This window comes from Gekko japonicus, unplaced genomic scaffold (genome assembly GCF_001447785.1).
Source record: "Gekko japonicus isolate JY-2015 unplaced genomic scaffold, Gekko_japonicus_V1.1 scaffold66, whole genome shotgun sequence".
NCBI classification, from domain to species: domain Eukaryota; kingdom Metazoa; phylum Chordata; class Lepidosauria; order Squamata; family Gekkonidae; genus Gekko; species Gekko japonicus.
Genome location: NW_015163605.1, coordinates 1,135,165 through 1,152,020, shown reverse-complemented (window position 1 = coordinate 1,152,020; position 16,856 = coordinate 1,135,165). Strand labels below are relative to the sequence as shown.

The following is a 16,856-nucleotide window of genomic DNA, read 5'->3' as shown; positions in this document are numbered from 1 at the left end:
TTAAAACATTCTTGGCTTTCCCAAATAATTAATTGATTAGCAGATAAATTATGGAAGAACAAGCCATTATATGAAAACGTTCACAATTTACACTTGTTGCAAATTTTACTTTTCTTGGCACAGAATTTAATTTAGTTTGGCACAGAACTTCCCCCCCTTAGGGTTACAAGTTGGGAGGAGGAGGTAGCAGCACATACATAGCCTTGATCACATTAAAATCTTTCACTTAAACACTGTGTTGGATTACACTGCAATCAAACAGAGACCAACAATATGACAGCAGCCATGCTGGATCGGAGCAGTGGTCCACCTAGCTCAGTGTTTCCCAAAGCGGGCTGCACTGCCCCTGGGGGGATTACCTATGGGGGTGCTCGAGATGGGCTGTTCAACCACATTGTTCACTTATTTATGACTGATTAGGCTATGACACCATGCTGGCAAATGGCACTCCAAGTTTCTCCCTGTGCATAGTGCTGAAATCTAGTAGAAACTATCGGAATTTTTAGTAAATATGCCACCAGAGCTCTAGTCAAACCAGTATACCGCATTTTGAGAAACTGTTGTCACCGTGTGTGTTTTTGTCTCCTTACCATTTTTCAAGTTTTTGCTGGCAAGTCCGTAACATAATAGTATTGAGTGTGGTCAGGGGTCATTTTGTAGAAAAAGAGGTGCAGGAGCTCATTAGCATAGCTCATTAGCATAACTCATCACCAGAAGTGTGTCAGAAGGCAATACCCACCGCTCAGGCTCCACTGGACTGGTTTGGATTGCTAGCTATTGGGGGGGGGGATGTGCAGATCTGTCCTCGCAGAGGAGGGAGAGCTTGTACCTGAATAAAACTATGACTTAAATGTGCCACTGGGCTGTTTTGGGGCGGGGGGGCGGGGGGCTCTGCAACTTACCTGGCTGTTTCTTGCTCTGACTGAGGGCTGCTGAGAGCAGGGGGTGGGGCTTGTTGCATGTGCCCACCCCCTGGGCTCTTTACTGCCGGAGCTCCGCTCCTGTGTGCTCCTGCAGGAAATGACCCCTGAGTGGGGTATTTATTTTCCTGTGTTCTTAGTTACTGAACTTGTTGACTCTGAAGTATACTTTTTAGCTATATGAGTGCTACTTTTTTCGCAGTCTGCCCATTATTTATATTTCTAGATTATATAAGGATTTAAATTTTCTCAGTAACTGTTTACAAAAAGGGAAAGAACTTTTTTGGGGGAAATTTAGGAGGTAATAGAAAAAATTTGGGTAACTGATGGAAAATTTAGAGTATAAATAATAATAATTCCAATAAGAGGAAAAAACTATGATAAATAAATACAAATATTTGGGGAGAAACTGAGTATATTTTCAGCAAAAAAATAAAAAATAGACCAACTTTTATAAAGAAAATATTACACATTGTCTTTATTCAAAATTGCAGTAATAAAATGAAAGAAAAAATTAAAAGTATTAAAAGGAAGCAATATATCAAAATCTTCCTTTAAACTCAAGCCATTATTTTTCTTAATTTTTTTGGTCTTCCATGGCTTTTTACTTCCCCCAAAGTAACAATATTAATCCTTGGTAAAATACCTTCAGTTTTAAATATCCATAATGTGTGAATGTACTTTTTCAAATTTGCAAATTTTTTCATAACTGTATATTACATCATAGTATTGAGTTGCGGTGGCTCAAGTGGTTAAGACGCTGAACTGCAGGCTGTGGAAGGTCAGCAGTTCAGCAGTTCGAGACCCGGGTGCCGCATGGGAAGGTAACAGCGTTCCATGCGCCTTGGTGTTTAGTCATGCTGGCCACATGACCACGGAAATGTCTTCGGACAGCGCTGGCTCTTCGGCTTTGAAACGGAGATGAGCACCGCAACCCTAGAGTCGGATTCGACTGGCTTTCAAGCAAGGGACCCTTTACCTTTATATTACATCATAAAAGTTCCATGAAGGCTGTTTTAGTGCAATTAGGACATATTTCTTTACTATGTATACCATTTACTTCTGTCAAACATTTCAACGTATTATCCAGTATCCATCGATAATTTTTTTGTATTTTCAGACACAAAGACACATATTCTCAGTTAAGCATTATTCTGGGGGCGGATTAATTTGATCAGCCTTTTAAATGTGTAGCGATTTTGTAAATTGATTTTACAAAAAACTACCTTAAACACCCCCCCCCCCAATATTTATACATACATAGCATAATTTGTCATCTGATTCCCAGAATTTTTATTATTATTACCCTGGCTCCAATCTAGTGGAACCCTCTGCTGGATAACATCCGTGCCCTGCAGGACTTGTTAAGAGTTTTGCAGGGCCTGTAAGGCAGAGATGTTCTGCCAGGCGTTGGATTGAGGACAGCGAAGGTTGCATCCTCTGGCACTCCCCTCCATGTCAGGCAATGGCACTGTTGAAATTTTAATGCCATCTCTTAATTATTGTGTTTTACTGGGGTTTTTTAATTTTTAATCCCGGATTATATGAATTATCATGTTTTACCCAGCCCTGAGCCCTGCTCTGTTGGGGGAGGGCGGTTAAAATCTAATAAATAAATTTTCCCTCAATTTTCAGATACTGAGAAGGCTGGGTAGTAGAGGAAGAGCTACAAAATGACATTGAGCTGAAGCAAAAATTTAAGAAATTGTACCAAAGAGTTTTGATTACAGAAGGAAATTTCTGATTGCTATCATGCACTAAGGACAGTGGTTAAGAAGCTCCTTGTTGCATTTCTAAAATCATATTTGGTGGAATGTGGTTTTAGTGTGGTCATCCGACTTCTCTCCAAGCCAATAAATCAACTCCAGATTACTGAACATAGTGATTTAAGACTCCTGCTAAGGGACTTTAAGCCAGACTTTGGAAAATTGGTATCATCAATCATTCATCAAGCCCATCCATAGCATTTGCTAAACAGTGAAGCAGTTACTAAATGTGGTATGTAACATTCTTGCTAAATGACTATCAGACTTTGAAAGCCTGGTTATCACTGTATCAACTTAATCAATTTGGTTTAATAAATTAAACAAAAAAAAATATTGATTTTGAATAAATGTGCAATCAATTGCTACTGTTTTGAATTTTATTGTTATTACCTTCCTTAGTAGGTCGTAACACTTTTTATAGGCTAGAGTAGGGGATTCTGGGGATGGAACCCCATTAAAAGCCCAGCAGTTAATTCCACACGTTATCTGCTCTTTGAGTGAAGAAATACTTATTTTGTCCATCCTGATCTACCATACATCAACATTCATGGGTGCATTGTGAGTCCCAGCATTATAGAAGCGGGAGAAAAATTATCTCTATTCAGCTTCTTTCATCCAGGCACTAGTTTAAAAACATGCAACATGTCTTCCCTTAGTCACCTTTTTGCTAAACTAAAAATGCTCAAATTTTGTGACATTTCCTTGTTGGATAATTTTCTGCATATTTTCCAAAGTAGTGGTATATTTCGTGAGACAGGGTCGTGGATGCAGTAACTCAAATGCTGTGGCACTATAAATCTGTTTGTGGGCATCCCAATACTATTTTATTTCAACCCCTTTCCTAATTATGTATAGCATAAAATATGCCTCTGTCACTGCTGCCACACACTAAGTCAACATTTTAACTGAGCTATTCCCAAGAATCCCAAAATCTCTTCCCTGGGTAGTCATTGACAGCCCAGATCCTACTGGTGTTCATTTAAAGTTAGGATTTTTTGTTCTACTTATTTACACTGAATCTCATTTGTTACACTTCTGGAGCTACTTGCAACCTGCTTTGGTTCTCACCATTCTGAACAATTCAGGATCATCTACAAGCATGGCCACCACACCTCAGCTCCATCCCCAATTCCACATCATTTATGAACAAATTAAATGGCATTGGACTGGCCCCTACACTGATCACCAAGGAACCCATTACTGGCTGACTTTCACTGCAAAGTCTCCCCATTTACTCCTACTCCCTGTTGTTCAACCAGTTCCTAATCCACAAAAGAAACCATCATTCTGTCACGGCTAAATTTACTCCAGAGCCTTTGGCAAGGGACTTGGTTAAAAAAAAATCCCCCAAACTATATAACATCTTGCTAAGCCCCTCAAAGAACTCCAAAACACTGGTGAGTCATTACTTCCCTTCAGAGAAACCATGCTGATACTTCCTCAGTACAGCTTGTTCCTCCGTGTGGTCAATGATTCTGTCTTGGTTTCCAATTTACCTGGCAAAGGCATTACAATAACTGCCCTGCAATTTCCTGGATCTCCTCTGGCTCTTTTTTTTTTTAAAACATTATAATTACTGCCCTTCAGTCATCTGAAAGGAAGGTCAATTTTAGCAACACATTTTACATATTTGCATCTGTGGTCCTTAAGAACCATCAGGTATCTGCCATCTGGATCCAGTAACTTGGTGCCCCAGAACTTCGTCCCTCTGTACCTGTATTTGATTTAGTATTTCTAATAATGTTCTCGAAACCGCTGCTCCGACATGGGCAACTGCCTCCTATTTCCAGAGGGTAGCTATGTTGGTCTGCAGTAGAATAGCAAGATTCAAGTCCAGCAGCACCTTAGAGACCAACAATATTTCCAAAGTATTCAAGAGGCAACGCTCCCTTTGTCAGATACCAGTCCTTCTTTAGCCGTCCTTCTGCCCTTTTTGTCACCATCCAGGCTGGATTCTTGTTTTTGTGCTTTTTGCTTAACATTTTTAGCTATATGCTTCTCTTGGTCTCCTTTTGCCTGTCCTCTTGTCGTCTTACATTGGATTTGCCAGAAACTTTCCTCTCCCTCCTCCTTTTTAAAAAAAAATAACCCTTCTTGCCTGCTATGGGTTTCTTGACTGTGTTAGTTTACCATACTGGCCTCTTCTTAAATTAAGTAGCACACTCCCTACATTAAGACACACACTTTATCTGATCGTCTACTATTGTGGATTTAAATCATTTCTAACCATCCTGAAAAGGTAAGAATTGCTTCAGCCTCCTAAAGAGCTCCCTTTTGACCAATATCCTCACGTTTGAAAAGTTCTCTTTGGAAATCAAGTGTGGTTGTATTGGAAGTTTGGGGCAGGTTTCCATTTACATATATGCTGAACCTAATAGTATGAAATCACCGTTCCCATTTGGTACAACAAATCTCACACCAGGCCCTGAAAAGAACACCACCAGGACCAAGTTCAGAGTCATCTCCTCTATGGCTTCCAGACACAATCATTTTATGGTAGATCGGAATTTGTCTCTTTTGCATGAACTGAACACATTCATCCATTTAGCAAGAGAAGGCAAATGGCTTCGGTGAGTTCTTTTTCTTTCATGTGGCTTCTTGTAGACCAAGTAGGTACCCTGGCAAGCGAGTCTTGTAAAGCTGGTCTCTATAAGCACAAACTTGATTTTCTGACATGGATTCAGGCATACAAATCTTTATTATTAGAAATAGGGTGTCAGAAAGCTATCCCTGCCATGATCTCGTGGAATGGACCACAGCATCCACACAACACCTCCTCAAATATACATACATTAAGACATACAATGTGTGGCTTAAAGAGACTCACACAGGGAAAGTAACTGCAGCTGTATTTTGATTAGCCAATCATCAGCTCAGCAAGTCCCTTAGCATGACATAAATCAATTCATAGCAAGTTCAACAGCATTAATGAGGCACAAGAAAGAGAATCATTATCATAACAAAAATATAAATAACTGACCTGTAAAAATTGAGTGAATTCTGAATAAGTCAGGTGTTTCTTTCTATTATGTCCAAAGTGCAATCGGATAAACTCACAGTCCCAATTAAAGGGGATGTGATGGTGAATAATGGTCTGCCCAAATATTTCTTTTACATTTTCTTTGGGATGAAACAAAAAAAAATTAAGTTTATTAGAAAAAATAAAATACTTCAGCTCCTGCTTCAAATTCTTCTAACAGGAAAAAAAATATACGTAAGAAAAGCCCATCAAACAGATAAACCTTTATGTTACAGACCTGTTTATTTTGCAGAAAACCAACAACAACACACTTGGTATAGAATAGATCTTAAACGCTACTTGTGTATTAATACTATGTAGATCTTCAAGATTCATGATTTTGCCTTATTCAGTTTTAATTAAGAAGCAATTTATTTCTTTCATTACAAATACCTGGTGCTTTGCATGCTGATATAAAATCAATGGCGTGTTTCTTGATTCTACAACGCGTCAAATTAAGGCCTTATTGAAAGGCAATGAATGCCTACATTTCTGGATAACACAATATTCCTCAGACTATGCACAGTGTGATTGAGACTTGATTATTACATTCACACTTGTCTGAATGCAACTATTAAAGATAGGTATACGACATGCCATCCAAGTAAGTGTCATTATCATCACAGAAAAATACATTAAGTATTTCAAGATCATGACCAAAAATATGACCCTGAAGGAGAACATCTTAACCACGCAAAAGTGTCCAATTATACTAATGTTTAAAATGCTGACAAGGACGCAGTATTCGGTCTATTCAGACGACAGGTACCAGTGACCTGCTAACTATACTAAGGCTATGTTCCTCTTATCTGGTCCCTATCGGGGGGAGGGGACGACAATACATACCCCTCCAGCATTTCAAAAATGAAAATGGGAACATGACTGTGAACTCTGTATGTCAGAAAAAGGATCACAGGTAGAACCCCATCTCTCACTGTGCCTTTATTTCACACTGCTGGAAATTCAATTCAGTAGGTTACATTCAGTTATTCTTTAATTGTGTATCCTCCACTGTTTGCTGCTTTGTAATTGTATTACATGGTATTACATACAGTTTAAAATACTATGTTCTTCCGGGGAGCGCAAGCTGGCATGCAGAAAGATACCACATGGTCCCCCATGTAGACACTAACCAGGTCCAGATAGGGTTGCCAAATGTCTCTTACCTCCTCGGCGGGGGACCCCAGGCTATCTCCCGCCGCCTACGTCACCCGGATGTGACGTCGCACGCGGGGGTGGGGTTTCCCCCGGGCCCCGATTCCGCGGGGGCGGAAATCGGGGCTCGAAAGCGGGGGGAAATCCGCCCCCCGGGGGCATTTGGCAGCCCTTGGTCCAGACCTGCTTAGTTTCAACAGGACGGCTTCTTAAAACGGTTTCCTTTAAATAAGGGAGTGCTCAAGCATACATAATAACGTCGAATCCAGGTTGTACCACATTCACCCCTATGTAGTGCTTTCCCAATTTATTTCTAGGGACAGGTTTCAGAGTCAGGGAAATTATGAATTCATATAAGTGCAATAAAAGTAACCACCTATGGTTACCAACCTCCAGGTGGTGCCTGGAGGTGTGTGAGACAACAGAGATCAGCTCCCCTGGAGAAAATGGCTACTTTTAGGAGGTGGACTGTATAGCACTATACCCTGCCAAGGTCCCTCTCCTCCCCAAACCTCACCCTCCTCAGGCTCCACCCCCAAAATCTCCAAGTATTTCCCAACCCAGACCTAGCAACCATCTCCAACACAAATGGAGAGTAAGAAGGACATGCTGAATTTTGATTAGGCTCCCCCATGAGGAACATCCATGCATCTCCATTGGCCACCTTTTAAACAAGGCAGTACAAACACAACACAACTATAAGGAACATAATGTATGAAGTTCCATTTAGTTTCCTTTAAGACCCTCAATTAATTAAACACTTTTTAGTTGGTTAATCATTTGCCTTTAAAGTGATTAAATTCAAATATATTTAAAATACCATGGTTTCCAAACTAAGTTTACGATTAGTTGTAATTTATTAAACAATGTTTTCAAGTCATTGTTCCAAGTAGAGGCAGTCCTTAGTATCTTGACTGCCAACTGCCCAGAAATGCACAATGGAGACTGGGGGCAGAGAAACGGTTCTGAACAGCCCAGCAGCACATAGCAGCCACACGGTTGCCACAGGGTTTCAACAAAAATACTGAACACACTGTTCGGTCTTGGAGGAGTCCTGAGCCCAAGTGTAAAGCACCAGCAACTGGTGATTCATACTTGGGCTCAGTGGTGCCTCCTCCAAACTTCACACTGGGCTTGGAGGTGGCACTACTGACCACACGCTTCTGCCCTAACACCTCCTTCACCTGCTGGCCTCCTTCCCTGGGAGCCATTTTGAAGGAGAGAGGGGTTGGAGCGAGCCCAGCCCCTCTACCAACATCCTGGCATTTTCCCTGGCCCAGCTGTCTTTTCTTCTGGCTGGGCCACCAGAAGATCCCCAGTACCACCTAGGCTTCCTCACAAAAATACCAGATATTTAAATGTTTGGTATTTTTTCAGGGTTTTTTTCCAGGACATCAGTGAAAAATACTGGACTATCTGGGTTAATACCAAACACCCAGCAGCCTTAAGTAGGGCCAATTTCCATAGATTCCTCTCGACTGCTGCAGACCTCCAACTTCCCCTCTCATACTGTTCCTCGGGGTCTCCTATGCCCCAGGAGCAGCATTTCAGAGATAATTTTGGGCTGTTGTAGGAGAGGGCAAGAAGAAGGAGTCCTGTTCACAGAAAGCCCTTCCCTCAGCAGACATTTACCACAGAATCCAAGCCTGTAGCTCTCTCTGGTGAAACTTACACAGAGAAGCTGTATCTCCAGATATCACACACACGATGCTTCCTCACAGCTCATTTGACATAGCCTGCTTTTAACATAAACTAAATGAAAACTGGGCTGCTGCGTACCAATTAATTAAGAGTTGGACATAACATAGGAGAAGGCTGAATGAGTAAAGACAATATAATATTCTTATATAAAATAATGTACTACACATTATTTCAGAGACCGGGTGTACCAAAAATATTTCACAAGGTGTAAATCATCAGTGACAGTATAAACGCACTGGACAAGAGACAGGAACAAATAAAAGCATGTTGACAAGCTTGTGTGTTCCCTCTCTCCTACCCTCTCACACAGAGGGGTAGTCAAAGCTTCCTGGTTTTAAAAGGGTTTTGTCACACTCCAAATTTGCCATGACAAATATATATCGGCACCTGGGCAAACTGGAGATCACAATCCCCATTTGTTGCCCTGACCTGGATAGCCCAGGCAAGCCTGATCTCATCAGATCTCAGAAGCTAAGCAAGGTCGACTGTGGTTAGTACTTGGATGGGAGACTTCCTTGGACTACCAAGTCAGGAGGACGGGGCAGGCTTTATTCAGCCACCTCTCTGAATATCCTTCAGTAGGAATCAGTCACCAGAGGTCAACATGACTTCCAGGTGCAAACACACACACACACACACACACACACACACACACACACACACACACAAAGAATCTTCATTTGTGGGGAGGAATCAAATAAAGATTTAATCCTAACTTAAAATTTCAAATTTGTATTAGAATATCTGGCAAATAGTGGCATTGTACCAAAAAATCCCTATTATGAAAAACTGTTATATTTTGAAATCATCACATGATATATTTCTGTATGTTTTTTTAACTCCAATCTTTTAGTTATGTAAAAGAAACACTTTCTTGTTTAAAAATATTCTCCTATAGTTATGTAATGTTATATCTTGTTGATATATGGTTAACAATTGTAGTGTTGTCTGTTTGTTTATATATGAAAATAAAAATAATAAATTGGGGGGGGGATTCAAATTTGTGAGGAGGAGCCAGTCTCCAGATGGCCCAGTTGTTTACATTTAGACATCATGGTGTACTGGAAACCCACTGGTGGGAGCCCTGCTACTGAGCCCTGCTACCCATGGGCACTGTGTTGAGGTTCTCTGCTGTTAAGCCATTCTGTAAGTTTAGCACATAGCTCAGATCAGAACCAAATAAAACAATAGGATGGCCATTTGCATTGTTCATTGTACCTTTTCCTTTTGTAATATTTAATCTGAAGCAAAGTCACTAACTATTTACATTTCCCACTAAAGCAAAGGCATTCACATACACCATTCAGTGTATTTCTTAGAACAAAAGAGAAATTAGAAACTGGGAATTAAGATAAAGTTATGTTGACATATTTGATGTGGGCTATATAACCAATTTATTACAGTTATTTACGAAAGAAAGATGGTGAACCGTGTTATACTGCTGAGGCACCTGGAAGGAGAAGCAGATCTAGGCCAAGCAGTGTAAAAAATGTTTATAGTCTTCAGCTCCATCAAACTGTTCACAGAAAAGTGCAACAGGAGATAGTGAAGTGTCCCCTTGGGAGCTGATATGGTTGGTGCCACAAAGCTGAGTTATTTCCCTATATGCTTAATATTTATCTGAAGGAGGAAGAGGAGGAGGGGGAGGAGATTGGATTTATACCCCGCCCTTCACTTGGGAGTCCTAGAGCAGCTTACAATCACCTTCCCTTCCTTCCCCCACAACAGACACCCTGTGAGGTAGGTGGGGCTGAGAGAGAACAGCTCTGAAAGAACTTGTGACTGGCCCAAGGTCACCCAGCTGACTACATATGAAGGAACGGGGAATCAAACCCAGTTCCCCAGACTCAAGTCCGCCGCTCTTAACCACTACATCAAACTGGTTCCAAAGCTTTAGAGTAGGCTGTCATCAGTATGCTGATGACACCAAGCTCTATATTTTTCTGCATAAGGTGCTGGCTGCTGCTCCCCATCCTGGCTCAGGGTCTGAATGTGCTGGTCAAGCGGCTGAGAGAAAACACTGAATCCAGGTAAGATGGAGGAGATGCTGGCTGGAAAGGCTACTGTTTTAAATGAGACTGTCCATCAGTGGAGCGCAGCTTCCACTGAAAGAGTTGGTTAAGAGCTTAGGAGTCTTACTGGAGCCTCACCTCCTGTTGCATAAACAGGTGCCCATGAAAGCAAAAAAAAAAAAGTTTTGTTTCTAGCTACATCTAGTTAGAAAGCTGTCTCCCTATTGGAAAATGCCTAACCTGGCGACACTGATCCATGCTTCAGTAACCCTGAGGCTAGATTACTGCAGCATGCTCTACCTGGGGCTGTCCTTGAAGACTATTCAGAAACTCCAGCTGGTGCAGAATGCAGCAGCCCATTTCTTATCCAGGGCTAGCCACTGGGACCATGCCACTTTTATTCTGAGGTCCCCTCACTGGCTGCTGAGTGGTTTCTGATTCCAATTCAAAGTGCTGGTGCTCACCTTTTAAAGCCCTTCATGACTTGTGGCCACATACTTGAATGACTCCCTCTCCTTAAATGTTCCTGCGTGGCAGCTCATTCTTCCCAGCACTGTCTGACCTTCTGCTGGGCCAGCAATTGGTATTTTCCAGTTGGCTATCAACAGGATCTTGCTTGGGACAAGGGCACCACTTAATATTCATTGTAGGGAATGGAATATATGTTCGTCCTCTCGAAGATTACAAACCCCAAACACCTACAACTATGGCCAGTGAGCATTCACACAAATTGTAAGGCAATTCTGAAGAACGTTTGGAAAAGGATCCAGAACATGGAGCTCATCACAGTAGGTTTCATTTCACGGTTGTGGACGAACTTAAAAGGCTTCAAAATCAGAGGCAGCCTCCCTTTCAGTGACAGTGCTTTTTGCCAAACAGCACTAGTATGTGCCAATACTTTACTGCTGGAATCAAACACGAAGGAGACTGGGACAGTTTGTTAGTTATCCTCTGAGTCGCAACTTCTTGAATCACTTACATGAGTATGGCTCACCTGCTAATGGGAGATGCAAGTGAAGAATCTTGGGAAATTGTCCTTCACTCTGAGATTTATGGGGTCATAGAACAATGCTATTATGCATGCTACCAGACAGAGGTATACATGGTCTCCAAAGATTCATATTAGCTTACAAATAATCTAAGAGGCTTGCAAACCAACATACAGACGAAAAATGTGTTGTCAAAGGCTTTCACGGCCAGAGTTCATTAGCTGGAAACCTGGAAAATTTACAACAGCTAACACATGAACAATGCTTTGGAATTCCTCCTTTGGGTAGCCAGGTACTCTCAAATCCTGCTCTTAATCCTCAGTTCTATGGAACTCCTCCCCAAAATACAAGCTGATCCTATTCAAGTTTACTAGGTAAATTCATTGGGGCTTACTCCCAAATAAACACACTTAGTGCTGCAGCCCGCCAGGACCAAAAGGAAGCCCATGTTTCTGTACATTCGAAGTAATACTGATATAATTTCAATGCATTTGAGAAACAATGGTAGGCTTTTTTTTTTACATAATGAAAAAGTACCTACTATATTACTTGCCAGCATACATGTCTTCTGCAAAGGTGTCTTTCCTATTTTGACAGCAGCTAATACCTGCAGATATTACTTGCCTCTTTATTGCAGCAGGGTAGAAGATGCCTTCCATCAAAGCGAATGATGTAGTAATTTAAGGAAGGAAGTATATTACTTTTCGATGAGTTACCAAGGTCAGCGGAAATGCAGAGAGTTTCACAGTGCAATATGGATATAGGGAGTACTTGCACATTACGAGAAGTTCCAGTGTATACAGAACAAATTACATTCCTATACTGGCTTTTATTGCAACAATGTGCATTCCCTGAAAAGAATAAGGCTAGTTCCACTATGAATTCTAAATTTTATATGTAATGGGGACACTTGTATTTCTCAGGCAAAAGACTGTAGCCAGTCATAGGGGAAAGTAATTCAGTGCAAGATGATCAGCCAAGGAAATCAGAATCTCATGGTGGAGATCAGTGACTTGAAGAAAACCTCCACAAAATATACCAAGTAATAAATTGAGTATTTTTCTTTTGACAGCTTAATTGAAAAAAGTAGGAATACAGTCAAATCAGCATGCCCAGCGTCAGAACTATGATGTAAGTTTCCCCCCCCTGACATATGAGAACATAAGTAACTGATATTATGTCGGAAGGGCAAACAGGTGGGCAGCAAGCCAATATGGAAGTTCTCACAGAATTCCTGATTCCCACAGTGCATTGCCCAGATGAAGGAAATACAGTTCCATTAAGCTGTATGGGAATCTTCCATATGTGGGTGCTATACAGTGAGACACAATTATATTTTCTGATGTACACTTGTAATGGTAGAAACACAGTTTTCTGGAGGGGGAAAAATCCTAAAATTCTGGAGTTCAGTACCTCCCTCTAAATATTGGTGCTAAATGTCCTGAGAGAAGTCAGCTAATTTGTTCCAGGGGTAAAACAAAAATTTAGCCAACAAAGGTCACGAGAAGCTATATCTCTCAGTATAAACTCAGGCAATAGCTTTAACCAAAGAGGGCCTGCTGTTGGTGAGCTACCTGACCTAGGACAGTCTTTGGGGGGAAGTAAATAAATAAAAATGACAGGGGACTCGAGTGTCAGAGTAGTCAGAGAAAAGCCTGGCTTTTGGAGCTCTATCTGTCAGTCTTGTCATTTCCCGCCCCCTTGTTCCTTGCATCTTAAGGGAACACAGAGAGAACAGCCAACTCTGAATAGGCAAATTGTGCTTCACCATGCACAGGGTTTCAACAAGATGTACACTAACCAATGTCATGTAAGAACATAAGAACATAGGAGACACCAATGCTGGATCAGGCCAAAGGCCCATCCAGTCCAACACTCTGTGTCACACAGTGGCCAGAAATACCAGGTGCCATCAGGAGGTCCACCAGTGGGGCCAGGACATTAGAAGCCCTCCCACTGTTGACCCCCCCCCCAAGCACCAAGAAGACAGAGCATCACTTGCCCCAGAGCCCCTAGCTATACCTTGTGGCTAATAGCCACTGATGGACCTCTGCTCCATATGCTTATCTAATTCCCTTTTGAAGCCGTCCATGCTTGTAGCCGCCACCACTTCCTGTGGCAGTGAATTCCATGTGTCAATAATAATGTAGTAGCATCAACTGTTGGCCTTGGAACTGGGATGCTTGGTTGAAAATCCCCACGTGCCCATCATGTCCCCCTTGGATGGTCTCCCAGAAGCTACCATCTCTCAACCTAATCTACTTTGTTATTATGAGGATTTTAAAAAGAAAATAGATCAAGAGACCTCCAATCCATGAACCAATGCCCTTCCTTTAACTCCAGCTATATTTACATGCAGTGATGTCAATACATGGCCCCCCTGACTGGCTGTCATCCTTTCCTGAAGATCTGATGGCCAATACGGCATTAAAGCAGCAACCTCATGCCGATCCTCTCATCCCCCCAAAAATCCTATTTCAACTCACTTGAAAACAGTATTGGCCCCAAAAGTGTTCACAGGCAGCATTTACCTAGGCTGACTTTGAACAAACAAGTTTATTTTGCACCAGCTATTTCAGGAATATCTTGGCATCAAGTATGCAATGAGCTACAGTAATCACACTGTTTGATTACGCAAGTCCTTTTGTGTGTGTGCCACGGCCAACTCTCTGAAGAAAAAGAAGTAAAACAATTTTCAAGGTAAATTACTAGGATACTTGAAGAACATACACTTTGTCTCATTGTCCTCATTTTGAGGGAGAGTTCTAAAATACCCCAGAACTGTCCTCACCAGTGTTCCCTCTAAGCTGAGTTAGTGTGAGCTAGCTCACAATTTTTTACCTTCTGGCTCGCACATTTTTGTCTCCGCTCAGGAAGGAGGGCTCCAGAGCAAACTAATGTATGCAGCAGCCAAATCGCTGGCTCACAACCTTAATGCCAGTAGCTCACAAGGTAGAATTCTTGCTCACAAGACTCCACAGCTTAGAGGGAACATTGGGACTCCTCACTGCCTTTTCCCTCATAGTTGAAATCTCTTTAGCACCGTACAGTTCTAAAATACCCCAGAACTGTCCTCACTGCCTTTCCCCTCATAGTTGAAATCTCTTTAGCAATGTTCTTACCAAAGGTCACTTCTCCAGTGCCACTCTTGTCGAACAACTGAAAGGCAACAATGAACATTGCATCTGGTGTGCATAAAACTGACTCGAACGCCAGAAACTCTTGATAGGAGATCAGTCTACAAATAAAACAAAAACACAAGTTTCAGACGCATGGAGAAGCAGCAACATATAAGAAACTGTCCGTCATGTGCTTGTACATACAGCAGTGAAAGTAAACTTCAGCATTTGTGGACACAGCCCTTCTATGTGCACCAATATCATCAATAAAAGCATCTGGAAGTTATAGATCTAACTGGAAGACCAATAACAGAAAATACATGATGCAATACCTTTTTAATTCAAATCAAAGTATTGGTATTGACCTTTAGAGTCCTATATGGCCTGGGACCAACAGATCTTAAATGACTACCTCCTCCTATACTCTGGTCATCTTCAGAGGCCCTGCTTCAGTTGCCCCCACCATCTTAAGCTAGATAGGTAGCAAACCAAAAAAGGGCCTTCTCGGTTTTGGCACCAAAACTTCGGAACTTCCTCCCCACAGAGTTTCATCTGTCTCCCTCTATTGGTGTCTTCTGGCAGAGGTGACACCTTTTGTTTCATCTGGCATACTCCCAATAACAGTTACTGGACCTCCCTCCGGTGTTTATTATTCTTAAATTTTATAATTTAAATGTGTTTTTAATTGCTAAAATGTTTTATTTTTTTTAATATATTCATCGCCTTGTGGACTCTGACTGGGTAGAAAGGCAGCAAAAAATGTTTTAAATACATACAAAATAAAATGGAAATGAAATTATTAGCATTAAAAGAGCTCTCCAGTCAAAGCTTCAGGTAGACCCACTGTTTGAATGTGAGCTTAGCCAGTCTTAAGCTCTCTTGGTATACCTTCCATCTATTTGTACATATCTTAAACCTCCCCCATCAGGACACAACACAGCTTGTTCGCTTGAACTACTAGAGTCCATATCCAGGATTCCCCTAGAGGCACATTATAATCTAGATATATAGTATAATATATGAAGAGAACTGAAAGGCAATGGAAGGTACTCAAAGTGCAATCCTAAACAAATTTACAACCTTCTAAATCCATGATGATCAATGGGCTTAAGTAGGGTGTAACTGTAAAAGTTCTACCCCAAGGCAAAGAGATTGATTCACACTGACTCATGAACACTGAGCTAGTTACTTTCTTCCTGGTTTGTGATAACTGGTCTTCCAAATTATGACTTGCACATGCCCTGCCAAGCCAGGACTACAAACTGGGAATGAACTCTGCAGCTTACAAACCTGGCTTGCAAAGCAAGCAGAGGTTTAGATGCAACAGCTGAATGTAATCTTCTGCAAACCAGGAAGTAATTAGTAAATTCACATTGCATAGGGGAGGAACTAGTCCAAGGGTCCCTCCATGCTTCTTCACATAGCATCAAACTATGGGTTTGCCATTGTATCTGAACCCAACTTTTCTGATCTCTTTCTGCCCAATGAGATCAAAAATATTTTATGGCTTTGAATGATAGACAGAGATGCAGACGACACCACTGATGTATACAATATCTAGTTATTTCTAATTATAATGCTGTTCTTGATTTATTGGTAGGGAAACTGTTTTCTATACAGCAGTTTGTGTCATTCATACACATTTATTGGGTCATCCATATTTAGTGCAAATCCCAGAAATCCAGCAAACATCTATATAACTCATAGCCAAGTTGCCCCCTCCGTGCGGATATCTAAATCCGCACATCGGGGACACTTGGGGGCAGAGAGATTTTCCTGCACACTTGGAGCAGTCCCCAGGTGTGCAGAAAAATCGGAAAAGTTTAAAAAACTATATGGGGGAATACTTAAATTCCCCCCAAAGTAAAAGAGCGTTCCCTGCGCATGTGCAGAGAACGCACTTACCTCTGGGATCTGTGGCAGAGCTGCGAAGGGATCACCGCCACTGGTGGCGGGGGCAGGTGGAGAAGCCCTGGCGGGCTGGCAGCTGGGAGGGAGAAGCCTGGTAGGCCCCGCAGCTAGGAGCCGCGGCCATTGTTGCTGCTGTTGTCGATGTCGGCAGTAATGTGGGAGGAGAAGCCTGGTGGGCCTGGCGGCTCAAAGCTGCACAGGGCTCACTGCTGTTGCAGTTGTGGGTGGCGGTGGTGGGGAGAAGCCTTGGCGGGCGGGTATGCC

At 41.8% G+C, this 16,856-nt stretch overlaps 1 protein-coding gene across 1 annotated transcript in view; it reads right to left on the bottom strand.

Moving 5' to 3' along the window:
• SLC25A12 (solute carrier family 25 (aspartate/glutamate carrier), member 12) overlaps positions 1-16,856 on the bottom strand; it is a 100,107-nt gene that overhangs the window by 46,761 nt on the left and 36,490 nt on the right. The window contains exons 4-5 of the mRNA XM_015407260.1: positions 14,685-14,800; positions 5,667-5,806 (exon numbers count right to left, since the gene is read on the bottom strand). Coding sequence (XP_015262746.1) covers positions 5,667-5,806; positions 14,685-14,800 — 256 coding nt within the window. The remainder of the gene's footprint in view (positions 1-5,666; positions 5,807-14,684; positions 14,801-16,856) is intronic.